The sequence below is a fragment of the Primulina eburnea genome, chromosome 10, assembly GCF_022965805.1.
Source record: "Primulina eburnea isolate SZY01 chromosome 10, ASM2296580v1, whole genome shotgun sequence".
Taxonomy (NCBI): domain Eukaryota; kingdom Viridiplantae; phylum Streptophyta; class Magnoliopsida; order Lamiales; family Gesneriaceae; genus Primulina; species Primulina eburnea.
In genome coordinates this window covers 13,337,254-13,364,782 of record NC_133110.1, presented here as the reverse complement: position 1 = coordinate 13,364,782, position 27,529 = coordinate 13,337,254, and the positions used below count along the sequence as shown (strand labels likewise).

At 36.9% G+C, this 27,529-nt stretch overlaps 2 protein-coding genes across 2 annotated transcripts in view; one reads left to right on the top strand and one right to left on the bottom strand.

Annotated features, from left to right (window-relative positions):
* Positions 1–382: 382 nt before the first annotated feature.
* Positions 383–27,529, bottom strand: part of LOC140803129 (probable U3 small nucleolar RNA-associated protein 11) — a 59,887-nt gene continuing 32,740 nt past the window's right edge. Inside the window, exons 2-9 of the mRNA XM_073158821.1 lie at positions 18,521–18,583; positions 18,323–18,413; positions 18,128–18,219; positions 17,931–18,024; positions 17,756–17,835; positions 17,155–17,238; positions 564–663; positions 383–475 (exon numbers count right to left, since the gene is read on the bottom strand). Coding sequence (XP_073014922.1) covers positions 383–475; positions 564–663; positions 17,155–17,238; positions 17,756–17,835; positions 17,931–18,024; positions 18,128–18,219; positions 18,323–18,413; positions 18,521–18,576 — 690 coding nt within the window. The 5' untranslated portion in view covers positions 18,577–18,583. The remainder of the gene's footprint in view (positions 476–563; positions 664–17,154; positions 17,239–17,755; positions 17,836–17,930; positions 18,025–18,127; positions 18,220–18,322; positions 18,414–18,520; positions 18,584–27,529) is intronic.
* LOC140803130 (TNF receptor-associated factor homolog 1a-like) lies at positions 12,767–15,921 on the top strand. The gene is made up of 4 exons (XM_073158822.1): positions 12,767–13,218; positions 13,344–13,432; positions 13,517–13,585; positions 15,758–15,921. The coding sequence occupies exons 1-4, from the start codon at positions 13,073–13,075 to the stop codon at positions 15,793–15,795; spliced, it is 342 nt and encodes a 113-aa protein (XP_073014923.1). The 5' UTR covers positions 12,767–13,072; the 3' UTR covers positions 15,796–15,921.

Genomic DNA, 27,529 nt, shown 5'->3' with positions numbered 1-27,529 from the left:
GGCAGAGTATTTTTGGGAACTTAAAAGCATGAAATATCACTATATCGGTAACTATATCTTTTTCATTATTTATAATATTATATTATTATTTTATATAATATAACAATTTTCAGTCACACCATAAATTTAGCATGTGTTTTTCGATTCGATCACCGGTCCGGTTATGAAGGTGATCCGGTTATGAAAACATTGAAGTATACCTTTGTTTCCAACATCAGTCACAGAAAAATTATGTTTCAACGTTTACGGTTGTTCCGATTAAAAAATCACGCAGTTTCAACACAGTTACGAAAATTGTGCTTCCCAGATGACTACAGGATATTGTTGCACGTCCCCTCCTCAGGTTCTCATTCAAGAAATCTTCGTTATATAAATATTCTATTCAACGTTTCCTTTCCTGTCGCCATTTATACTCGGGTCTTGAAGTGGGACTAACCATTTCATCTTCACGCAGTTTGCGTTTCTTACCCCTTTTCTGCACCAATGACGCATTAAAATGATTACCCTATAGCGAAATAAGGAAAAAATGAGCGCGTATAACGTACTCTCTGAAATATTGATACCTGTAACTCTTTCTGCATAGACATATCCGTGTATATTTTCTCTAGATCTTTTAACCGTTTTTTTCTAGCCTCTAGCTCTCGATATGAAGAATCTGTCTTCCTGCATGTTGACCGTGTTCGTAGAATCCGAAAATCAGATTACGTATAAGCCATGCATAATTTATATTATTTAAATTAAAAATGAATTTTTATGAAAATATGAGGTGTTTTATTTATTTTAAAAAGTAGATGTTTAGTTTCACCTTTTCAGGATAAATACGCGAGGTCGGACCGGAGTTTGGAGATTTGAGATAAGATTAATAATATGACAAATATTCCTATATTTAATTTAAGTCAAGAAATAATTTAATTTGAAGAAAAAGAATGTTTTAGGATTTATTAAATTAATTTGTTAATGCAAGGATTTATTAAATTAATTTGTTGAATGTTTTAGGATTTATTAAATTAATTTGTTAATTTATTAAATTAATTTGTTAATGCAAGTTCTAAGCAAGATGCTAAACTAAATTAATTTGTTAATGCATTAAAATAAATATAATGAAGGTTTAAAATCTTAAACAATTAAAATACAAGGTTTAAATAAAAATATACAATGCAAATTAATAATAATGACCAACATTTAAAATATTTCAGAGGTTGATAACTCTCCATTCAAACTATCTCTAATTTCACTTCATGGTGTATTCAAGTCCTATTCTAATTCTCTAATTAGTAGGAAATTTAAATGCAATAAAGCACCTCATTTCTCCCCAACTAATTACCTAGCAAATGAATGAGACCATGCAGCAAAGAAATGAGAAAAACCAACGGCAATAAGGAGTGAAGGAGAAGCAATTCAAACCCATTCAAATTTACCACTAAATGTTTTTTTTATAGTGCATTCATTTCCCACTCTTAAACTCCATAATTAGGGGTAATACATGCATCATAATTCTCTTTGAAGCTCTTCAACCCCTTTATGCTAGCAAATAAACGTGAATAACAACAAGAATAAGAACAAGTAATCGGCAGCAAGGGGAATCAAAAGCATTTCAAAATCCATTCCACTTCTTGACTTGTAACTCCCAAACTAAATGCATATTATCGCACCTTTAACATCTCATTTATCATTCACCTTCATCATCTACACTTCCTATACCCCCTTACCTTCAAAATACATCAGCAAAACATCATATAGGAATCGTGCACAGCAGCAATAACACAAGGAAGAAAACTCAACTCCGTTCCGCCGCTCGTATTAGTCGTTTTGATTTGTTTTTTTAAAACAAATTCCAGGCATGTATATATTATTTATTTGATCTTCAATAAAGTCATATTAGATATTTGAAACCATTATATATTCATGATATAAGCAGAAATTCGAAATTTGACAGCAAACATTCTGAAAATTTAACACAGCCTTCTCGGCCCTTGGTGTTCTGCTTTACGGGTGAGTTGTTTTGATGAATCTAGGTGGTTTCTTCGGTCCAGGCACACAGGGCTGCTTCTAGGCATGATTTAGAGTGTCTTGGGAAGTTATTGGGTCATTGGTTTCCATCCATACACACATAAATGCAGAAATGACTGCAACTTTTTATTTGAGTGCAGAATGAGACACAGTTTCTGCCATTGAGTTGTTTAAGTGGAGTGTTCGAACCTTGGATGTCATAGGGACTGTAGCCATGGTTAGAACCCTCCCTTAACATGTCTAGGGTGTGACCAAATCGGTATTTACAAGCTTGGTTCAAGGAGCCATCAGATTTTTACATCAACAATGCAAGAGTCATTCGGTTTTTCCCTTTTCAGATTCTGTGTGAGTGTGATTTCGGTTTTTGTGTGTTGGATGAATTGTGGTTTGCTCCTAGCCTGTGGCCATGGTTAATACAACTCTCAATCATGTCTAAATTGAGTCATGGTCGCTCAAATGGCCATTGGAACGATACAAGACAACAAAACAATGCAATACATCACACTATACAGAAATTGGCTCTCTCGGTTTTGAGCTGTGATTGTCCTAGGTGTTAGCTCGGTTTGTGCCTGGCTTTTAGCCCTTAGCCATGGTCCAAGACATGCCTTAGGATGTTGGTAAGAGTCCTTGGGCGGTGGTTCAAGCCCATAGTCATTTATTTCAGGATTGTCACCACAAACAAATAAACAGCTACTGCTGCACTTTTCCAGCAGCTTTGAGCTTCGGTTTTGGTGCTTGTTTGAGTTTTTGGTTGGCTTTTAGCCCATGGCCTTGGACTGGACAGTACCTTAATGAGTTAGGAAGGTCAAGGTTTTGGCCGTTTGTGATTTGGTCGAGTTTAGAGGTCATACGAGAATTTACGGTGAAAGGTGCCAAAATGACTCTCGAAAGGGTGTTTTATGTTTTTGGATTCCTTTCACCTATTTTCGTGTTTTTCAGTTCTTATGCATATTTTTCAGTATGTTTGGGGTATTTTTAATCATGGTTAAACGTCAATTTAATGTTGGTTCGGGTTGATACAATACCATGATTGAAAATCAAGTGGTTGGTCATAATCGTCTCGTTTTTGGTTCTATTGTCAAGTTTAATTCAAAATAATATTATTTGCATGTGTCACATATTAGAATTAAGTCACAGCAAGCCTGGGAGCGATCCAATTCATCCGGTAAAAATAATTTTATAATTATATTACGTGCATAAAAATATAAAATGTTTATTTTTGAGATATATGATACATGTCTTGTTGCCACCTTATGCTTATGGGTTTGGAAGTCGGTAGGCGCAACCGAGGACCTCTCCACCCGGTGACTTACGACCGGTTTACGATTATGTATGGGTACGGATATCCAGTCCAAGGGCTGTGGTGATCTCTACCGCCCAGTATACTGTGGTTTAGTCTGATCAGGCTCTTACGTTATGTTATGGGCCACTAGCTTAGAAACATTATCTCTACCAGAAAATTATGATATGATATGACAGAGCTCTATTGAGAAAAGATTTTACGTATGATTTTCAGATATGCACGTAGTTATAATTATTCATAATACGTTTATCACCGCACGCTTTATGATATGATATTTTTAAGTTGCATGCGATTTTACAATATATTTATTTGTTATTGACGATATATACATGTTTGAGTCTTTAGACTCACTAGACTTGATTGTTGTAGATATTGATGAGGTCGAGACAGCGGGCGGCGACCAGTGAGCGATCTTGGGACAACAGTAGTAAACCCGAGGACATCATGTTTTAGTTTATGCACCTGTTATCTTTCAAACTCGATTTTAATATGTTGGATTGTTTTTAAATTGTTGTTTGAAATATTACGTTGACTTCCGCTGTTATTTTTAAAGTGTAAATTATTACATGTTTATTTATAAATGAGGCGAGTTATTTATTTATTTAGAAAAATTTTAATAATTCTGCGAAATTATGAATACGAAAAACGGGCCTTTACAGTTGGTATCAGAGCCAATGTTCTTGTAAAGGGTTGTACTACTACTGATCTCAAGAAGCTCATGAAGTCACGTCTTCGGTCTGTAAGTTTTACATTTCAGCATTTTACTTAAAGTATGAATTATTTTAACAGCATGATTTCATGAAATATTCTACGTTCAAATTTTAATTATTCAGTAATTACTTAGATTTAAAAATAAATTATGGAATTATGCATATTGGTTGAGTATGGGTTATGTATGGAACAATATGCCTCCTAGACGCCTTGTTGGACGCCCGAGGGGTGGGGGTGGGCGCCGTCATGAGGACGATGAGGATCAGAGACAGGACAGGAACGTACCACCACCCCCCCACCGGACATGAACGCCCAGATGTTAGCAGGGATGACTCAGTTCTTCGCACAGTTCGCGGGGAACCAAGCTGCTGTAGCCAGACCGGCGAAACCGGAGGCAGTCTATGAGCGGTTCGTGAAGATGAGATCGAAGGAGTTCACAGGGACGACAGATCCCATGGCTGTCGAGGACTGGATTAAGTCCCTCGAGGTTATCTTTGAGTTCATGGGGCTTGAAGATGGAGATAGGGTTCGATGTGCGGCCTATCTGTTCGGAGGGGACGCTCGCCTATGGTGGGAAGGAGCATCAGTGGCTTTGGATTTGACTACTCTAAATATTTAACTGAGGAAGTGCGTTCCAGGTTGAACACAGAGTTCATGACCCTGAGGCAGGGAGACATGACTGTTACGGAGTTCGTCCGTAAGTTCGAGAGGGGTTGTCATTTTGTACCCCTGATTGCAAATGATGCGGGAGCCAAGATGAGGCAGTTTCTGAATGGTCTACGACCGATCTTACGCCATGATGTTATGGTGGCTGGCCCTACTACCTATGATGTCGCAGTTTCCAGAGCTCTAACTGCAGAGCAGGACCAGCAGGACATTGAGAGGGATCGCAATGGTAAGCGACCATTTCAGGCACCGCACCGCACCGCCCTCCACCGCAGCAGCACCAGAATAAGAGGAAATTCCATGGCCCACCCAGGAACAGAGGGCAGCATCAGTAGCAGTAGGGACGGGCAGTCCCGAGGACAGTGGAGTATCCAGTCTGTGCCAGGTGCTCACGCCATCATGCGGGGAATTGTATGTATGGTTCGGGAAAGTGTTACAAGTGTGGTAGTACTGACCATATTTTGAAGAATTGTACTCAGAAGGATCTGCCTACCCAAGGCAGAGTTTTTACTCTTCATGCCGCGGAGACTAACCCGGAGACGATGCTCTTGACAGGTACCTTAAATATTTAAATTTTATTTGAAATTTAGTGTTTTGGGTTAGGATTTTGAAATTAGAATTTGTGAAGTTCTTGTAAAACTATTGGGTTTAGCATGATATTTCAATATTTCAGGGAGAATTTTTATAGCCGGTTCCGCTACGAATGCCTTGATAGATTCGGGGGCTACTCATTCATTCATTTATGAGGTTTTTGCAAATTTCCTCAATATCTAGACCATTGGGCTAGATATAACATATTCCGTAGTTCTGCCTTCCGGAGAGGAGATGACGACGACTAATGTGATCCGAGACATAGACCTCGAACTTCATGGTAATCTTGTTTATGCGGATCTTATCGTGTTGCCGATGCCAGAGTTTGATATCATTCTGGGTATGGATTGGCTAATGGGGAACATAGTTCTAATTGACTTCCAGCGGAGATCTGGTCTAGTCCGACCACCTGGAATGGAGCAATTCTTATTCGAACTAGACAGGTATTTTAATTTACCGCGCATGATATCCTGTGTCCAGGCTAGGAAGCTCATTAATAGAGGGTGCCAAGCATTTTTAGCTACTCTTGTATCCGTTCCCGAGACGCCCAAACAGTCAGCATCCGATGTTCCTATCGTCAAGGACTTTCTAGACGTTTTTCCTGACGACGTCACCGGTTTACCACCTATGCGAGAGGTGGAATTTTCTATTGAGCTTATGCCGGGTACCGCACCGATCTCAAAGGCACCGTATCGATTAGCACCGACAGAGATGGCAGAACTCAAGAAGCAGATTCAGGAACTTCTTGACAAGGAGTTCATTCGCCCGAGTTTTTCTCCATGGGGTGCGCCAGTCTTATTTGTGAAGAAGAAGGATGGGTCGATGAGGCTTTGCATTGATTATCGGGAGTTGAATAGAGTTACAGTGAGAACAAGTACCCACTCCCTAGGATTGAAGATTTATTTGATCAGTTGCAAGGAGCCTCAGTATTCTCCAAGATAGATTTGCGTTCCGGCTATCATCAGTTGCGGGTGAGAGATGTCGATGTTCTCAAGACTGTTTTTTGGGACTCTTTATGGTCACTTCGAGTTCCTTGTGATGCTGTTCGGTTTGACGAATGCGCCAGCGATCTTCATGGATCTCATGAATCACGTATTTCAGCCGTATCTTGATCAGTTTGTGATAGTATTCATAGACGATATTCTCATCTACTCAAAGAATGAATAGGATCACAGCATACATCTGACCACAGTATTGTAGACCCTACAAAAGCACAAGTTATTCGCGAAGTTTAGCAAGTGCGAGTTCTGGTTAGAGAAGGTGGCATTCTTAGGCCACGTTTTTTCTAGCAGTGGTACTGAGGTAGACCCAACAAAAGTTGCAGCAGTCAGAGATTGGGTTGTGCCGCAAAATGCATCAGAGATCCGTAGTTTCCTTGGGTTAGCAGGGTACTATCGGAAGTTTATTCAAGGATTCTCCTCTATCGCAGTTCCACTCACGTCGTTGACAAAGAAGAATGCTAAGTATGTGTGGAGCGAGGAGTGCCAGAAGAGCTTCGATACTTTGAAGCAAGCTCTTATTTCAGCGCCAGTATTGGCCATGGCTTCAGGACCCGGAGATTTTGTTTTGTATATTGATGCTTCGAAACTCGGTTTAGGCGCAGTATTGATGCAGAATGGGAAGGTGATAGCATATGCTTCTCGTCAGTTGAGATTCATGAGAAGAATTATCCTACCCATGATCAAGAGTTGGCAGCCGTAGTATTTGCATTGATGATTTGGAGGCATTATTTGTACGGAGAGAAGTGCCAGATCTTTACCGACCACAAAAGTCTCAAATAATTCTTTACACAGAAAGAGTTGAATATGCGGCAAAGACGTTGGTTAGAGCTAGTGAAGGACTATGACTATGACTTTAGCTATCATCTTGGCAAAGATAATGTAGTTGCGGATGCGTTGAGCAGGAAAGTTACAGTGATGGCTCATTTGAGGATTCCGAGACCTCTTCAGTATGAGATGCAGAGGTTTGATCTATAGACATATCTTCGAGGTAGAATTCCTCAGTTATCTACTTTGACGATTCAATCTTCTCTACTAGACCGTATTCGCAGTGGACAGTAAGCAGACGAATAGTTGGCTAAGTGGAGGCGGAGAGATGAAGCCAAGGGCAGTATCACGTACACAATTAGAGAAGACATTGTGAGATATCGAAACATAATGTGGGTTCCTAGCGGCGATTCGATTCGAGAGGATATTTTATCTGAGGCCCATATGTCATCGTACTCTATTCATCCAGGGAGAACGAAGATGTACAAAGATCTGTAGTTATTATATTGGTGGCCCGGAATGAAGAGGGATATCAGATGTTTTGTAACCGAGTGTCAGACATGTCAACTAGTGAAAGCGGAGCATCAGAGACCAGCAGTAATTCTTAAGCCTCTTCCTATTCCCAAATGGAAGTGGGAGAATGTTACGATAGACTTCATTGTCGGCTTGCCGAAGTCAGTCAGAGGGTCGAATGATATATGGGTGATTGTTGATCGTCTTACGAAATAAGCCCATTTCTTGCCTATTAAGACGACTTTCTCCATGATCCAGTATGCAGAGTTATATATCCTGGAGATCGTTAGATTTCATGGTATTCCCGTTTCTATAGTGTCTGACCGAGATCCTAGATTTACTTCATCATTTTGGAAGAGTTTGCATTCAGCTATGGGTATGAAGTTGTTGTTTAGCACGGATTTTCACCCACAGACAGATGGTCAGTCCGAGAGAGTCATCCAGATTTTGGAGGATCTTCTCCGTGCATGTGTTCTTGATTTCTCCGGGAGTTGGGAATCAAAGTTGCCATTGGTGGAGTTTACCTATAACAACAGTTTTCAGTCGTCTATAGGGATGGATCCATACGAAGCACTGTACGGTCGTAAGTGTAGATCTCCTATTCATTGGGATGAAGTAGGGGAGAGATCAGAGTTGGGTCCGGAGATTGTGCAGCAGGTCGTGGATTTAGTAGTCAAGATCCGTGACAGGATGAAGACTGCTCAGAGCAGACAGAAGAGTTATGCGGATCAGAAGAGGAGAGATACAAAATTTGATGTTGGTGACCATGTTTTCGTGAAGATAGCACCGATAAAAGGCGTCATGCGTTTCGGAAAGAAAGGAAAGTTCAGTCCGAGATTCATTGGACCATTTGAGATTCTCGACAGAGTTGGGACATTAGCATATCGTGTTGCTCTTCCGCCGAATCTGGCCGGAGTACACAACGTGTTCCACGTCTCTATGTTGAGAAAGTATATGGCGAATCCATCGCATGTCTTGAATTTTGAGCCGTTGCAGCTCACTCCGAACTTGTCTTATGAGGAAAGACCAGTGCAAATTTTAGACAGGCAGGAGAAAAAGCTTCGGAACAAAATAGTCAAGCTAGTGAAAGTCAAATGACTCAATCATTCGGAGGAAGAAGCTACGTGGGAACCTGAGCCAGAAATGAAAAGTCGTTATCCCGAGTTATTCGGTAAGTTTTAATTTCGGGGACGAAATTCCTTTAAGGGAGGTAGAGTTGTAGAACCCCAAAATCAGATTACGTATAAGTCATACATAATTTATATTATTTAAATTAAAAATTAATTTTTATGAAAATATGAAGTGTTTTATTTATTTTAAAAAGTAGATGTTTAGTTTCATCTTTTCAGAATAAATACGCGAGGCCGGACCGGAGTGTGGAGATTTGAGATAATATTAATAATAAGACAAATATTCCTAAATTTAATTTAAGTCAAGAAATAATTTAATTTGAAGAAAAATAATGTTTTAGGATTTATTAAATTAATGGGAGTCAAATTAGTAAATAAATTCTATTAGGTACAATATTTAATTAAAGTTTAAGTAAAATGTGTAAACAATTGGAGATGAACTAATGTAGGGTAAATATATTCAAGAAATTAAACATAACATTTAAACATTTAAATTGAGGTCATGCATGCCATGCAAAAGTTCTAAGAAAGATGCTAAACTAAATTAATTTGTTAATGTATTAAAATAAATATAATGAAGGTTTAAATCTTAGACAATTAAAATGCAAGGTTTAAATAAAAATATACAAGGCAAATTAATAATAATGACCAACATTTAAAATATTTCAAAGGTTGATAACTCTCCATTCAAACTATCTCTAATTACACTTCATGGTGTATTCATGTCCTATTCTAAATCTCTAATTAGTAGGAAATTTAAATGCAATAAAGCACCTCATTTCTCCCCAACTAATTACCTAGCAAATGAATGAGACCATGCAGCAAAGAAATGAAAAAAACCAACGGCAATAAGGAGTGAAGGAGAAGCAATTCAAACCCATTCAAATTTACCACTAAATGTTTTTTTATAGTACATTCATTTCCCACTTTTAAACTCCATACTTAGGGGTAATACATGCATCATAATTCTCTTTGAAGCTCTTCAACCCCTTTATGCTAGCAAATAAATGTGAATAACAACAAGAATAAGAACAAGTAATCAGCAGCAAGGGGAATCAAAAGCATTTCAAAATCCATTCCACTTCTTGACTTGTAACTCCCAAGCTAAATGCATATTATAGCACCTTTAACATCTCATTTATCATTCACCTTCATCATCTACACTTCCTATACCCCCTTACCTTCAAAATATATCAGCAAAACAGCAGCTAGGAATCGTGCACAGCAGCAGTAACACAAGAAAGAAAACTCAACTCCGTTCCGCCGCTCGTATTAGTCGTTTTGATTTGTTTTCTTCAAAAAAAATTCCAGGCATGTATATATTATTTATTTTCTCTTCAATCAAGCCATATTAGATATTTGAAACCATTATATATTCATGATATAAGCAGCAATTCGAAATTTGACGGGTGAGTTGTTTTGATGAATCTAGGTGGTTGCTTCGGCCCAGGCACACAGGGCTGCTTCTAGGCGTGATTTAGAGTGTCTTAGGAAGTTATTGGGTCATTGGTTTCCATCCATACACACACAAATGCAGAAATGACAGCAACTTTTTATTTGAGTGCAGAATGAGACACGGTTTCTGCCATTGAGTTGTTTAAGTGGAGTGTTCGAATCTTGGCTGTGCTAGGGACTGTAGCCAAGGTTAGGACCCTCCCTTATCATGTCTAGGGTGTGACCAAATTGGTATTTACAAGCTTGGTGCAAGGAGCCATCAGATTTTTAAATCAACAATGCAAGAGTCATTCGGTTTTCCCTTTTCAGATTCTGTGTGAGTGTGATTTCGGTTTTTGTGTGTTGGATGAATTGTGTTTGGCTCCTAGCCTGAGGCCATGGTTCATACAACTCTCTATCATGTCTAAATCGAGTCATGGACGCTCAAATGGCCATTGGAACGATACAAGATAACAAAACAATGCAATACATCACACTATACAGAAATTGGCTCCCTCGGTTTTGAGCTGTGATTGTCCTAGGTGTTAGCTCGGTTTGTGCCAGGCTTTGAGCTCTTAGACATGGTCCATGCCATGCCTTAAGATGTTGGTAAGAGTCCTTGGGCGGTGGTTCAAGCCCATAGTCATTTATTTCAGGATTTTCACCACAAACAAGTAAACTGCTACTGCTGCACTTTTCCAGCAGCTTTGAGCTTTGGTTTTGGTGCTTGTTTGAGTTCTTTGTTGGCTTTTAGCCCATGGCCTTGGACTTGACAGTACCTTAATGAGTTCGAAAGGTCATGTTTTTGGCCGTTCGTGACTCTCGAAAGAGTGTTTTATGTTTTTGGATTCCTTTCACCTATTTTCGTATTTTTCAGTTCTTATGCATATTTTTCAGTATGTTTGGGGTATTTTTAATCATGGTTAAACATCGGTTTAATGTTGGTTCGGGTTGATACAATACCATGATTGAAAATCAAGTGGTTGGTCCTAATCGTCTCGTTTTTGGTTCTATTGTCAAGTTTAATTCAAGATAATATTATTTGCATGTGTCACATATCTTTTAATATTTATTAAAGTTAAAGCCCATATAAAAACTGTATTGGTATCTTGGTCTGTTTTTTGCTTTCCCAAAAATGCCCCCGCATCTCCTTTCATTTTCTCCCCACGTTCCTTCCTTCTTCACTCCAATCCATCGCATATCAGATTTTCTGAAATCCCCACGTTCCTCTCTTCTTCAACCAAATCCAACTCAGAAAATAGATTCTCTCAGAAACAGTCGCACAACTTCAAGCAGCAACCAGTTTCAAATTCTTTTGAAGAATAACCCACTTGATTAGCTTGCGGGAAATTCACTGCAACATCACACAGTTTTCTGGATGTACATATAACAGAGAAGCCGAAGGCTACTGTCCTATAGTAAATTACAGTGAGGATCTTCCCCAATGGGCCCGCTACTTTCCACAGGCCAACAAAGGTTTGTTCTTGAGTTGCATTTCTTGAAGTTTAATTCTTATACTTTTCTTTGTTTAAAACAACCATGCGTACTTTTTTGATTATATGTATAATTCATTAATTTCTAATGGATTGTTTTTTCAATATTTTCGGCAAACATTTTTGTATACCCAACTTTCTGAATGCATCCGATTCATCATGTTCTGTGAAGAATTATTAATGAATTAAAGTATCCAAATACAGATTATGTTCTGGAATTTGGGTTTCGGGAAATTCAATTGTTTTGGGTTTCAAACACCAAAATTGTTACGGGAAATCCAAATTGGGTTTGAGAAATTCATTTGTTTTGGGTTTCGGGAAATTCAATTGTTCGGGAAATTCAATTGTTTTGTGAAATTCCATTTGAGTTCTTACATGCTTTAATTCTCTGTTCTTTCATCTCCATTGGATTGCAGTATCTGGGACAGTAAATTTGTTTCCTAAACTATCTGAAATCATTTCGTGTATGTATTGTTGCAAGAGTTTCAGACATGGAGGGGTGTATGTGTTTGAGTGGCTAACAGTAATTATGTTGAGCTTTTCAGTTTTCACATGTTAATGATGAGCCTATTTAATTTGATTATATCGGTGTCCCCAACCCATCTCACTACATAAAATATATTCGGAATTTTCAAAACCGTCGAACTCATATATATGATAATCAATGGCGGACCCACGAAGAGGAAATTGTGTTTGATGTGAAGATTTACACGGGTTTGATCTGCGATTATCGTGTATTTTTTTAAATATATATATTTTCCCTTTCAACTTTTTCCCTTCTTCCCCTTAATCGACTCTAGATCTGTTTGTGTGCTTTTGGATCAGTAATTACATTTGAAAATAGAAGGTCTGTACACCGAATGATACCCGTGTGTGTTTTACGATACTATTTAAACACATGTTATAGCATTTCCCCTTTAGCATGTAATAATAATATAGGAGAATCCAATAAAAAGATCTTCACAGTTGATAATTTTTTTCTACGATTCTCTTCAATTTTTGGACCCAATACAGGAAAGAATGGAAATGGGTTTTCGAGTGGATTTAATTGGTTTTGTATGGTGATTTCATCTGTTCGGTTTTGGTTATATCCATTTTGTTCAGTGAGAAATCCTTTGGATCTTATTATACGAGCAACTCCGGTATGATATGTTTGTTTCAAGGGTAAACGTTAGTTTATTTGTATTCATCTTTAAATTTCTAAATCAGAATTATTATATACATAAAAATTTCAGAAACTAACTTTGAGAGTCATGTGTACATAATTGGATGGTAGTATTTTATATCGCCTCATGTTGAGTGGTTTGTTTGTCTACACGAGCTAATCGAGTGTTGTGGTTTCGTATAAAGGTAAGAGGTCAGACTTTTTTTTTGCATTGTAGTCACATCCGTGGATTAGTTGCTTATGCTTCAAGTATTTATCCTAATGTCACCTGTGATATCCTTTTCACTGTCATGAGGTTGTTATTATTATTGTCTTATGCTACAGGACCAAAAACTTCGGAGTTATATGGAAAGTATACATGGAAGATTGATAAGTTTTCACAAATAACCAAAAGAGAACTCCGGAGCAATGCATTTGAGGTTGGCAGATACAAATGGTATGTTCTATTGTCAAAGTTTCTTTTAGTTTTGATTTTCTATATGTGTTTTAATATATCGTTTCAGTGAAATAGTGAAAGTGAAAGTTTCTATGACAATAATGTACTTTAACCTTGATTGATAGGTATATTTTGATTTACCCACAAGACTGTGATGTTTCCAACCATCTCTCTTTGTTTCTTTGTGTGGCCAATCATGACAAGCTTCTTCCAGGTATGGTGATGTTTGTGATCATTTTTTCCACTAAATTAATATGTGGTTCGAAGTTTGTATTAAGCATCGCTTCCATACGAACAGGATGGAGTTATTTTGCTCAATTCACCATTTGTTTGGTAAATAAAGATCCTAAAAAATTCAAATATTCAGGTAATTGTTGGATCTTTATTCTTCTTTTCTTTTTTTGTGTAATTAATATTTTGATTCTTTGTGGATTACCAACTAATTATTTTCTTCTATCTTCAATAAGAACTGATTATTATTCTCTTATGTCTTCCATAAGAACTGATTAGCAACTTCAAAATACAATATTTTCACCCAAGGTTCAATAAACAAAAAGTTCAATTTCTAACCAATTTATAATGTATTTAAACTATCTACCTCTTTTCGTTTTTCAATACGTTTTTCCAATCTAAAGATGGGGAAATTGTTCCTCTTCTGGGAATGAGGAGTAACATTTCTAAATAAAGTACAAAATTCATCAACATCTCATCCACAAAACAAGAAGAAACGTTGTGAAGATAGTTGGCTTGATCTATGAGTATTACGATGAGGTGGTAGATTGACCATCCTCTTCATTCATGGGCAATGGTAAATTGTTGCCACTCTTTGCATTTTACTCAATTAATATACAACCATTATTAAGGTAAATACTCAATGAGCAAATACATGCACTTTATAAAAATCAAATTAGGCATTGCATTATATACTTACACTTCAGGTGCTAAGTTGTGATAAGTACCATTAGAATATATGTTTCACATACTGAACGTAACATAAAATTTAGAAAACCATTAAGAAATGTAATTCATAGAATAAAAAATTAAAGAGAAAGGAAATTAGATATAAAAATGTTTTTTACTACAGATTGATGAAAGATCAAACTAGATGGTAAAGTTGTTTTTCTGCCAGCTATCTGGGTGATCCACTTCACTCACTCCACGATATTTTTACAAATGTTTGATTTTTATCCGTTTCTCTTTTTAGTAAAGTTTTTACCCCTTATAAGCTATTTGGTTCGCTTGCAAATTTAATTTATTTGTAAAATAAAAAAAAACCTAAAAATGTAGTTTGAAATCTTTTACTTGGTAATAATGGACTTTTAGAGTAGGTGTTTACCTTACATATTTCTTTAACTGTAATTTCTTCAAGAAATAAAATTTCAAACTACAATTTTCATATCTTTTTCCTCATTTTAGTGTATAAAAATTAATCTTTTTTATTTGGTTGTGTTGAACTCTAAAAGATAGCTGGTTGTGTTGCTCCAGGAATAGTAAGTGTTATTTGAGGTTCTTCGTTATATTTACTCAAGCAGAACTATTAATACGCTGGAACAGAGAGGGTTTAACTTATGCATACAATGTGTAAAGATAAATACAGCTTTAATTGTTTTTGTTCAATTTGTTAGCTGAATTTAGGAGACAAATTTGATGTTTTATATTTATTCAATAAATTTTAGTTCAATGATATTATGATATTTTTTTGAAAAACATTTGAGTATTTGTTTACTTTTTTTTACGTTAAAGTTTATCATTATTTCAAATGAGATGATATTAAGACTTCAAAAGAATAAATCTTTTATGATCAAAACCTATATCATATAATGTAACAAATTGATTTTGACAGATTTATTTAAGCTTCGGAATCCATTGTCTTTCAAAATTCACGTACAAAATGTTTCGGTGTCATGTTGTTGTAATATCATAAATGTTTAATATATTAGCTCAATATATTCATGACACACGCAACGCATGTGCCTCGGTGGTTAGTATTAGAATTAAGTCGCAGCAAGCCTGGGAGCGATCCAATCCATCCAGTAAAAATAAGTTTATAATTATATTACGTTCATAAAAATATAAAATGTTTATTTTTTAGATATATGCTATATGTCTTGTGGCCACCTTATGCTTATGGGTTTGGAAGTCGGTAGGCGCAACCGAGGACCTCTCCACCCGGTGACTTACGACCGGTTTATAATTATGTATGGGTAGGGTGATCCAGTCCAAGGGCTGTGGTGATCTCTACCGCCCAGTATACCGTGGTTTAGTCTGATCAGGCGCTTACGTTATGTTATGGGCCACTAGCTTCGAAACATTATCTCTACCAGAAAATTATGATATGATATGACAGAGCTCTATTGAGCAAAGATTTTATGTATGATTTTCAGATATTCATGTAGTTATAATTATTCATGATACGTTTATCACCGCACGCTTTATGATATGATATTTTTAAGTTGCATGAGATTTTACGACATATTTATTTGTTATTCACGATATATACATGTTGAGTCTTTAGACTCACTAGACTTGATTGTTGTAGATATTGATGAGGCCGAGACCACGGGCGGAGACCAGTGAGCGATCTTGGGACAGCAGTAGTAAACCCGAGGACCTCATGTTTTAGTTTATGCACCTGTTATCTTTCAAACTCGATTTTAATATGTTGGATTATTTTTAAATTGTTGTTTGAAATATTACGTTGACTTCCGCGGTTATTTTTAAAGTTTAAATTATTTACATGTTTATTTTATAAATGAGGCAAGTTATTTATTTATTTAGAAAATTTTTAATAATTACACAAAATTATGAATACGAAATACGGGCCTTTACAGTGTTTTTATACACGATTAAACTAAACTCCTCAACCATAAATTCTAGTCTAACTTCCTCGATGTAGAATAGAAACAAAAGTAATATGAAGGCCTAAAGCCAAGGAGAGACTGAAAAGAAATTTGGAAATCAACCAAAGCAAAACTCATCAAAAGGAAAAGGATTTGTGCACGACGGACATATAACCAACCATTTGATTCGATAAAGTTATGTTCTACAAGAAACAGAAAAGTCATTTGGAATAAAACTAAATACCAAAAATCAAAGTAGAAAGATACAGCATAGAAAAAGGATTAAATTTTAGGAAAATGCAGCAACGATTGCCAACAAGCAAGACCCTTTAGGGAATATGATAGATAGTAGTTCATGATACAAGAAACGTCAGTTGGGTTTAAATGCTCTAGCACTTGTGCATAAATTCAATTTCTTGAAACAAAGTTCGTCAAGTGGCAAGGATAAATGATGGAGAAAAGTATCATCCCCTAATTCCCATAAAATTTATACAAAGATACAGCACTCACAATGACGGGATAGTATTGATCTCTGGGAAGAAATAGAAGCCCAGTAGAAAGTCCAGACAAGACAAAAAGGACACACGGCCATAAATATTTATCATGCACGCATAAATGGAATTATAATTAACTCACATAGCATGCGATTGATATTCCCAATTGGTATATATTTGTGACCAACAAATCCAAAAAAGTTTTTGAAGAGAAAACTCGAACAACAGCAGGGAATACCAAAGAAGTAGAAATTGAAAACTAAATTCAATAAGAAAAATAAGATATTATGACAAGGCCCCAAATATCACCATATTCAATCAACAAGTGAGGTATTGATAACTTAAAGGGGGTAAAGTATGGGTGGTGAAGAGACAAATGAAAGAGCTGTGAGGACAGGCAGACTAAAGCAAATTATTTCTGATTGTCAAGGAAAATTTGTAGTCCACTTCGTTTTTGCAATATAGCTTATGGATTGACGGTAATGATATCATTCGGTACTCGGTAGGGATCTTAATTGGGGGGAGGCAAGTAGAAACAGGTAATCAACCTGGCAATCCAATTTTGTAGGAGGCAATTGACTAAAAAAATTAGCTTTCAGTACCTCAAAATAACTTTAGGCAAGTCTTTAAAAGCTGATGGGTTCCCTTGTTTTGAAACTTTTTGGCGGAATTCTCTTGCCTCCTCCCTAGAAAGAGAATCAACAGCCAGCCAACATACTTCATGAAACACAAAAATATCTACTAAGTTAAAAATGCTATACTACTAAGCAATATTTGCCCTGCACCATTTTATGCATTAATACTTTGTGTGACCAGTACATTACCACCAAATCACTGTCTTGGATTGAAAAAAATCTTTCATTTGCAGACACACAAGTGTAAACATGGAATTCAAGTGATTCAAACAGAAGTTACAGAGAAGACAGTCTCATTGCCCCTTGGTCATTGAACTTTTGAAATTGGCCTTCGGATAGTTTTATCTTAATTGCCTAGATTACATATTAGACGTTCTTTCTAAAGCAGAAGGGAATAAAATGACTTTGAAGAAATAAATTAATTGAGCTATCAGAAGCGACCATATCTAATAATGAGAAAAGAATAAACTTTGGTGGTGACATAACTGTTATAACATGAAATTGACTACTCTAAAAAATGGGTGTGAAAACTATCAAGAATCAGCAGAAAAAGGGCTTGATCACTCACCTGTTGTCGGCATAATAAACATGTTTGGATGATGAATGATTTTCAAGAGAATGCAGCATACCATTAAGTCTTTCAATTTTCTGCATCCAAAAAGTTAAATTTCAGAATAAAGAATCTGCATGACAGCTATCTCGAGAATCCGCGACCCAAAAAACCAGAAACTCTAAAATAAAACCTTTTTTTCAGTTTGAAGCTTCTGCAAAATATATCCAATGTCTTGGTTCTTCATCAACATCAGATCTTCGTTAGTGTACTTATTAGCCTGGCTCCTTTACAAAATCCACATTCAACAGCTAATATTCAAATTACACTCAAATAAATATCCTCAAAAGAGAACAGATAACCTCATAAAATTAAAATTTTCCAGCTTACTCAGGTTTATGGACTCCGCCAACAGTTTTTGTTTTAATCATCTTGAAGTAAAATTCATCTGGGTTCCTCAATGCTGCTTTTTCCTTAAGTTTCTGTTATAAACATGCAGAAGCGACTTCCATAAAATAATAACTCGCAAAATTTAGTTCATAAAATGCTACCAAAACTAATAAGACGAAGGGTAGTAGAAATTACCAGTAAAGTCTGCTCCTTCTGGTGATAGGCTCGTGCACGAATGACATAATCTTTATGTATTTCGAGCAGCCCAAATTTCCTTCTCAAATGCCTGGTACACACAACAAATCATCAATTGAGTTAACCGGAAATATACGTCAAAATATTTCAAAACGGGCAATAAAGAAATTAATGGCCCCAAAAAATAATCACACTTACGGCTGAGCGCGCTCCTTGTGAGCTTTTCTTGGAATAGCATTCCTTAAAGACGACATCTTTATGCTAGCAAAAAAAATTCACAGAACTTTAAAATCAATTTACGCACTTTAGAAAGGCAAAAACCACTACAGAAAACATAAAGGGCTAACAAAAATCTTGAGTTTAAATAATTTAACCGTGAAACAACGAAGATTATCGGTACAGAAAAAACAACGGATTTCTTTCGTATTTACACCAAATTCAAAATAATTATTAAGCACAGAAGACTCGCCTGTGGAAAGCGGTGAAGGCTTAGGGTTTAAAGGAGACACCAATGCAGAGAATCTTGATTTGATGAAAAGTATTTTATGTTGTGGCAAAAAAATTATTCTAAACTAACTAAAATTCAATCATGCAAATTGGCTTCCAGATTGAGTGCAAAAACTTATGTGAGACGATATCACGAATCGTATTCTGTGAGATGGATCTCTTAATCTTCCATGAAAAATATTACTTTTTATGCTAAGAATATTATTTTTTATTGTTAATATCGGTAGGGTTGACTCGTCTCACAAGAGACCTACTCCTGATTGAGTATACAAATACACACACAACACACAAAATTATGATATCACAGAAATAAAAAAAAAACAAAATCTTGATATTATATTAAAAAATTTAGAAATAATTTTTATATGATTTTCTTATAATTAACTAGAATAATTACTTAAATATGATAGTATTTTATTATTTTAAATTTATGAAATTGTTAGAGATGATATCATATTTTAAAAGATTAATTTGGTTTATAAACATAAAGAAATATTTATTAGCATATGATAATTATAGACGAACCACAAATTTTATAAAAATAGACTTTGGCGATATTTTTTATTAAACAAAATAAAATATTTTATCATTTGTTTGAGCTGATTTTTGTTACATAAAAATTAGATAATGACATTAAATTTAATTACTTCAGGTCTCTTAATGTTTAATAATACTAATATCATTGTGCATGCAATTATTTGATTAGAGTTTCATTAATTTTTAGATTAAACTATGAAGATTGATATTGAAAATATTAATGATTCTTTTGTTATAGTTTGGAATTATTATTTAGATCATGAAAAGGGTAAGGCGACGGATTTCACGACGGTTTCGCGATCCGGCTGCGTCGCATTCTAGAAGCGACGGTTTTTCAACTCCCGTCGGTTATAGCGACGGTTCTTTGGAAGAAGACCGTCGCTATTTTTACGACGGTTTTAAGAAACCGTCGTTAATATTAAGGGACGGTTTATACAAAACCGTCGTTAATATTAGCGACGGTTTTAAAAACGCGTCGCTATATTTAGCGACAGTTTCGTAAAATCCATCGCTATATTTAGCTTGAACCGTCGCTATATAGCGACGGTTTTATGAAAACCGTAGCTTATCAAATTAAGCGATGGTTTATCTAAACGATCGCTCTATAGCGTCTGATTTGATAAAACTCGTCGTCTTTAAAATTAAGCGACGGTTGATTGAAAACGGTCGCTAACATAGCGACGGTAGAATACAAGACCGTCGCACATGGGCGACGATTTGTGAAATTGTCGCAATATTAGCGACGGTTGATGAAAAACCGTCGCTAATATAGCGACGTTTTAATAAACCCGTCGCTATTATAGCGAAGTGTGTTAGTAAATTGTCGATAAATTTAATAGGCGACGGTTTTGCTATAATAGCGATGGTTTTATTAAAACCGTCGCTACGCCTTCCGTTTTTTTGTAGTGAACCGCGCTATGAATGGCAGTTGTAAGTTTATCCACACTCAAATCCAAATCACGTTCTAATAACTTCACTACTCTATTCTTCAATTCTAAAGCCATCAATCTTTGTTCCTGAAGTAACAATCAATATCTCATGAAATAATCGGACAACATAAATCTTCAATGGCTTATAAAAAACATGGTCTGAATCTCTTTCAGCCGATACAAGATCATTTTCCACAAACTTAGGAATCTCTTTATTCGTGTTTAATAGTAATTCTTGAACTTCCTTATCAAACCCATTAAAGTAAACATTGATCAACATCGAACTCAAGACAGATTTTTGAGGCAGACCCTTGCCTAAACAAACCCCACCCAATTCAATGTTGACTATCTTACATTCAAACAACCTTTTTATCAAATCTAGAAATGCCTCATCTTCAATTTTCTCACCCAGTATCAAAAACAACTTATCAATATGGCCAGAACTAAATAATTCACGATCAAATTTAACAATAAATCACCAACTTGGGTTCATCACCGAATTCTTTAAATACCAAATCGATGTGTGGCGGCCCAAGTTTGCTCTCTTGTCATAGCAAAAGGTAGCAAACCTAAAAACTTATGCATAAATCATAAAACTTGTTTGAACTCTCTCCAAAGTAACTCTTTTATTACACATATATCTAAATAGAACATATTTTTAAATGTTAGTTTTCTAAATATATATATATATATATAAAACATTCAAAACAACACTCTATTTTCCCACTTTTTTCTATTATATTTTTATGGAAAAGAATTTCGACAATGAAAATATAAGCTATAAACTTTACACACATTATTGTAGTTCTTCGCAGTGAAATTTGATGGATCTGACTGTTCTAATGGCAGAGTATTTTTGGGAACTTAAAATCATGAAATATCACTATATCGGTAACTATATCTTTTTCATTATTTATAATATTATATTATTATTTTATATAATATAACAATTTTCAGTCACACCATAAATTCAACATGTGTTTTTCGATTCGATCACAGGTCCGGTTATGAAGGTGATCCGGTTATGAAAACATTGAAGTATACTTTTGTTTCCAACATCAGTCACAGAAAAATTATGGTTCAACGTTTACGGTTGTATTGATTAAAAAATCACGCAGTTTCCACACAGTTACAAAAATTGTGCTTCCCAGATGACTACATGATATTGTTGCACGTCCCCTCCTCAGGTTCTCATTCAAGAAATCTTCGTTATATAAGTATTCTATTAAACGTTTCCTTTCCTGTCGCCATTTATACACGGGTCTTGAAGTGGGACTAACCATTTCATCTTCACGCAGTTTGCGTTTCTTACCCCTTTTCTACACCAATGATACATTAAAATGATTACCCTACAGCGAAACAAGGAAAAAATGAAGCGTATAACGTACTCTCTGAAATATTGATACCTGTAACTCTTTCTGCATAGACATATCCGTGTATATTTTCTCTAGATCTTTTAACCGTTTTTTCTAGCCTCTAGCTCTCGATATGAAGAATCTGTCTTCCTGCATGTTGACTGTGTTTCTATACACGATTAAACTAAACTCCTCAACCACAAATTCTAGTCTAACTTCCTCGATGTAGAAGAGAAACAAAAGTAATATGAAGGCCTAAAGCCAAGGAGAGACTGAAAAGAAATTTGAAAATCAACCAAAGAAAAACTCATCAAAAGGAAAAGGATTTGTGCACGGCGGACAAATAACCAACCATTTGATTCGATAAAGTTATGTTCTACAAGAAACAGAAAAGCCATTTGGAATAAAACTAAATACCCAAAATCAAAGTAGAAAGATACAGCATAGAAAAAGGATTACATTTTAGGAAAATGCAGCAACGATTTCCAACAAGCAAGACCCTTTAGGGAATATGATAGATAGTAGTTCATGATACAAGAAACGTCAGTTGGGTTTAAATGCTCTAGCACTTGTGCATCAATTCGATTTCTTGAACCAAAGTTCGTCAAGTGGCAAGGATAAATGATGGAGAAAAGTATCATCCCCAAATTCCCATAAAATTTATACAAAGATACAGCACTCACAATGACGGGATATTATTGATCTCTTGGAAGAAATAGAAGCCCAATAGAAAGTCCAGACAAGACAAAAAGGACACACGGCCATAAATATTTATCATGCACGCATAAATGGAATTATAATTAACTCACATAGCATGCGATTGATATTCCCAATTGGTATATATTTGTGACCAACAAATCCAAAAAAAATTTTGAAGAGAAAACTCGAACAACAGCAGGGAATACCAAAGAAGTAGAAATTGAAAACTAAATTCAATAAGAAAAATAAGATATTATGACAAGGCGCCAAATATCACCATATTCAATCAACAAGTAAGGTATTGATAACTTAAAGGGGGTAAAGTATGGGTGGTGAAGAGACAAATGAAAGAGCTGTGAGGACAGGCAGACTAAAGAAAATTATTTCTGATTGTCAAGGAAAATTTGTAGTCCACTTCGTTTTTGCAATATAGCTTATGGATTGACGGTAATAATATCATTCGGTACTCGGTAGGGATCTTAATTGTGGGGAGGCAAGTAGAAACAGGTTATCAACCTTGCAATCCAATTTCGTAGGAGGCAATTTATTAAAAAAAATAGCTTTCAGTACCTCAAAATAACTTTAGGCAAGTCTTTAAAAGCTAATGGGTTCCCTTGTTCTGAAAATTTTTGGCGGACTTCTCTTGCCTCCTCCCTAGAAAGAGAATCAATAGCCAGCCAACATACTTCATGTAGAACCCGTAATTTAGACTACGTATAAGTCATGCATAATTTTTAATATTTAAATTAAAATGATTTTTTTATTGCATGAGTATTTAAATTCTTTTCTTTAAATTTATTTATTTTACGAAGTACTTTAAGTGTTACCTTTCAGTTAAATAAGTGAGGCCAGACGGAGATGGAGTATTGAAATAAGTTAATAAAGACTTATTTAAGAAGTGGTACTTTAGCATGTTTATCTCATTAATTTGTTATAATTATTTTTATGCATTTTATGCATAATTCACGCATGATATGATTTATTCCACGAAATTTTAAAAGTTCACGCATTAGGATTTCTTGGTGCATTTCACGCTCGAACGAGGATCGGAGACCGGGGAATTTTCAGGAAAATTATTTTATTACTCGATATATATATTTTTTTTATTTAAGTGGGAACGTTTTTAAGTGTATTTTTCAGAAATGGGAATTTTTGGGTATTTTTACCCGCATGATTATATTTTTAACGGTACACAAATTTTATCGAATCGGGAGACTTTTTATTGGTTCGGCTATTATTTTCAAAATAATTTCAACACGATATATTTTTCGGTAGTGCGTTTGGTTTTATTGGGTCTACTTGTAAACTTTTTGGGCTTAATTAGCTTTTAAATCATTAATTGTTATTTTTTTTAAAAAAAACAACCATTACCTATTATTTATCTATATAATTAGCACCTAAATATCATTAAACCTAAACCTAAAGGTGTATCAGCCGCCCACCTCCTCCAATTGGCCATCTTCTTCGTGATTTGCAGCTCAACAAATTCGGTGCCTCCATCCTTGATTCGGCGTGTGTCTCCTTGCTATTTTCTTTCACAGAGAAACATCAGGCACGCATGTATCCTTGTCCTTTTGCACCACTCACGCCATTTATATGAGACATGTGTGTTTAAATGAGTAAATCTTTCGGTCCATGCATGAATGTCCCTCGGTAGTGATTTAAGTTTATTTGTTGCACTTTTCTTTGTGTCACTCACGTTTCTTTGATGCCATGTGCAAGGGACTGCAGGTTTAGGGCAGGTATGTGACAGACGTTAGTGTCAAGATATGGGTTGAGGATTTAAATCATCCGCGTGTGCTGTAGAGTGAGAGATCGAGGGGCATGTTCTAGGTTGTGTTCGGTTGGGCGATGTGGTGAGGTTAGGAGGTGGAAAGGGCGGTGCGAAGGCTGAACCATGGTGTGGACCAGACCCTATTGGGTCTGAGTCATGGCCTTGAGTAGGCCAACCATCGCTGGAAACGCTGAATAGCCGCTGCTCACTTAGAAGGAGAAACTCGGGTGGGGTGATCTCGAGCTCTAGCTCTCGTTCCCATCATGTAGGCTGCATGGGGCTGGTTCTATGGGTCTGGTAGGTTCTTTAGGGTCTATCCTAGGTCCATGGTGGGCTGGTCCAGGGCTGGCGTGTCGGGCTAAATGGTTAGTGCGAGATTTTGGAAAAAAAAATGTACGAGAGGTGAATTTAGAAGGAGCTGAGAAGTTTCAGCATGTTCTGGAAGTTTGCCGTGGGTTTTAGGGAGACTAATGACATTGTTTTAGGGCCTATTAAGTGTTTCAATGATATGGTAAAAGTTGTAGAAGATTTGGGTAAATTGTGGATCGATTCGGATTAAAACCGGGACCCCGGTCCAAGTTTTTAAAACAAATAAATTAAGTTGGTTTTTGGGCTCGAGTTTACGGCTATGAATATTTTTAAAATTTTTTTGGGATATTTTAAGGAGTTTGGTAAGCTTCGGGTCAATTGTAGAGGTCCAGGGTTGAAACTATAATTTTTGGGTTTCCAGGGGCAAAATGGTCATTTTGCACCCGGGGTGAGATTTTGGTCCTAGCAGCGCCCTGAGCACAAATCATGATATTTTTAAATGTTCATGCATCACGTTTACGATTTTTACGCTATTATAATAATTATGGTGCATGCTTAATTTAAAGGAATTAAGTGAGAAAGTGAAGAGCACTCCGTCTCCGCCACGCCGCGTCGTTGTTTCGTTTGTTTTCTGTCAAAACAAACCAAGGAATGTTTATATCTTCTTTCACTCTTCAATAAAGTAATACAGGTAATTTTTAAATATCGCAAGTACATGGTTTTAATGCAAGAAGATCGGAATTGTTCATATTTCATGATGTTATCTAATTATATTACGTGCAAAAATATTCATTTTGAGATTTATGCGATATTGCTTGTGGTCACTTTACTATCAGTATTAAATCCGGTCCCCAGTATCGGTCCGGTCACCAGTTACCGGTTAGTTCAGTTGTTTCACCCAGTACTATGGCAGTAGTCTGATCAGACGTAAATCCGATCCCCAGTATCGGTCCGGTCCCCAGTATCGGTCAGCTCAGTTCAGTTCAGTTCAGGGACCACTTGCATAGACCATAATCTCACCAGAAAATTATTACATGCTATTTCAGTACAGGACTCCAAGGAGCAAACATTTTCACTACGATTTTCAGTTCAGTTATGCACGTATTATAATTGCTAATGACAAGTTATTTTCACATTATGCCTCATGACATGATAATTTTACTCCCATGAAAATTTTACTATATTATTTACTCGTTATTTACGATATATGCATGCTGAGTCTTTAGGCTCACTAGACTTGATTGTTGTAGGTACTGATGAAGTCGGGGCCGAGGGCGGGGACCAGTGAGCTAGCTTGGGTCGGCAGTAGTGGAACCCGAGGACCTCATTTTTAGCTAGCTTGGGTCGGCAGTACTAATGCAAATTTTCAAGCACAAATTTTCGGGCCTCTACAGTTGGTATCAAAGCAATGGTTCTGTAAAGGGTTACACTACTACTGACCACGAGAAGCTCACGAAGCCACGTCTTCGGTCTGTAAGTTTTACATTTCAGCATTTTATTTAAAGCATGAATTATTTTAACACCATGCCTCCATGAAATATTTTACATTCAGATTCTTTAATTATTTCAGTGTTTATTTAAAATAAATTATGGAATTATGCATGTTAGTTACATATGGGTTTTATATGGAACAGTATGCCTCCTAGACGCCAGGTTGGACGCCCGAGAGGTGGTGGTGTACACCGTCATGAGGACGGGAATGCTCAGAGACAAGAGAGGCAGGGACCTCCACCCGCTCCTCCTGATATGAATGCCCAGATGTTAGCTGGGATGAACCAGTTCTTCACACAGTTTGCGGGGAACAATGCCGCTGTGGCAGCTACACCAACCGGGCCTGAGGCTACTTATGAGAGATTCATGAAGATGCGCCCTAAGGAGTTTTCAGGGATGACGGACCTCATGATTACCGAGGGCTGGATCAAGTCCCTCGAGGTTATCTTTGAGTTTATGGAGCTTGGAGATGTAGACAGAGTACGCTGTGCCACCTATCTGTTCAGTGGAGATGCCCGCTTATGGTGGGAAGGAGCGTCAGTAGCCCTGAACTTGGCTACGCTGACTTGGACACGCTTCACGGAGGTATTTTACTCCAAATATTTTACTCACGAGGTGCGTTCACGTTTGACCAGGGAGTTCATGACCCTGAGACAGGGAGAGCTGACTGTTACGGAGTTTGTCCGTAAGTTTGAGAGGGGCTGCCATTTCGTGCCCTTGATTGCGAATGATGCGGGTGCCAAGCTGAGGCACTTTCTTGATGGACTACGGCCGATCTTGCGCCGTGATGTTAGGGTGGCTGGCCCTACTACCTATGAAGTTGCTGTTTCTAGAGCTCTGGCTGCAGAGCAGGATCTGATCGACATTGAGAGGGATCGCTTGGGGAAGTGACCAGTTCAGGTACCACACCGCCCTCCACCTCAGCAGCAGCACCAGAACAAGAGGCCGTATCATGGCCCGCCCAGGAACAGAGGAAGACCTCAGGAGCAGCAGTAGGGACGCGCAGTCCCGAGGCCATCTGAGCGCTCAGTCTGTCCCAAGTGCTCATGCCGCCATCCTGGAGCATGTAGGTTTGGCTCCGGAAATTGTTACAAGTGTGGCAGTCCAGACCACATGGTGCTGCAGTGCCCTCAGAGGAATCTGCCTACCCAAGGCAGAGTTTTTGCTCTCCATGCCACGAAAACGAACCCGGAGACCATGCTTATGACAGGTACATTTAAGCCTTAAGTTTATATTTGAATTTCAATATTTTGGAAACCGGGATTAAGATTTTTTTTGAACTTAGAACTGCGATAGGATTGTATGCTCTACTCAATATTATTTTGGGAATATAAGTTAAAAGAACTTTGGCCTCTGCATGTCTATAGGATAGTTCTTGAGATTTTTGGTTTCAGCTTGATGTTCCAAACTTTCAGGAAGAATTTTTATAGCGGGGTCAGCTACGAAAGCCCTGATAGATTCAAGGGCTACTCATTCCTTCATTTCAGAGACCATTGCTAATTTTCTCAAGGTCAAGACCATCGGGCTAGACATAGCCTATTCAGTAGTGTTGCCTTCAGGCGAGGAGATGACAGCTACCAATGTGATCCGGGATATAGACCTCGAG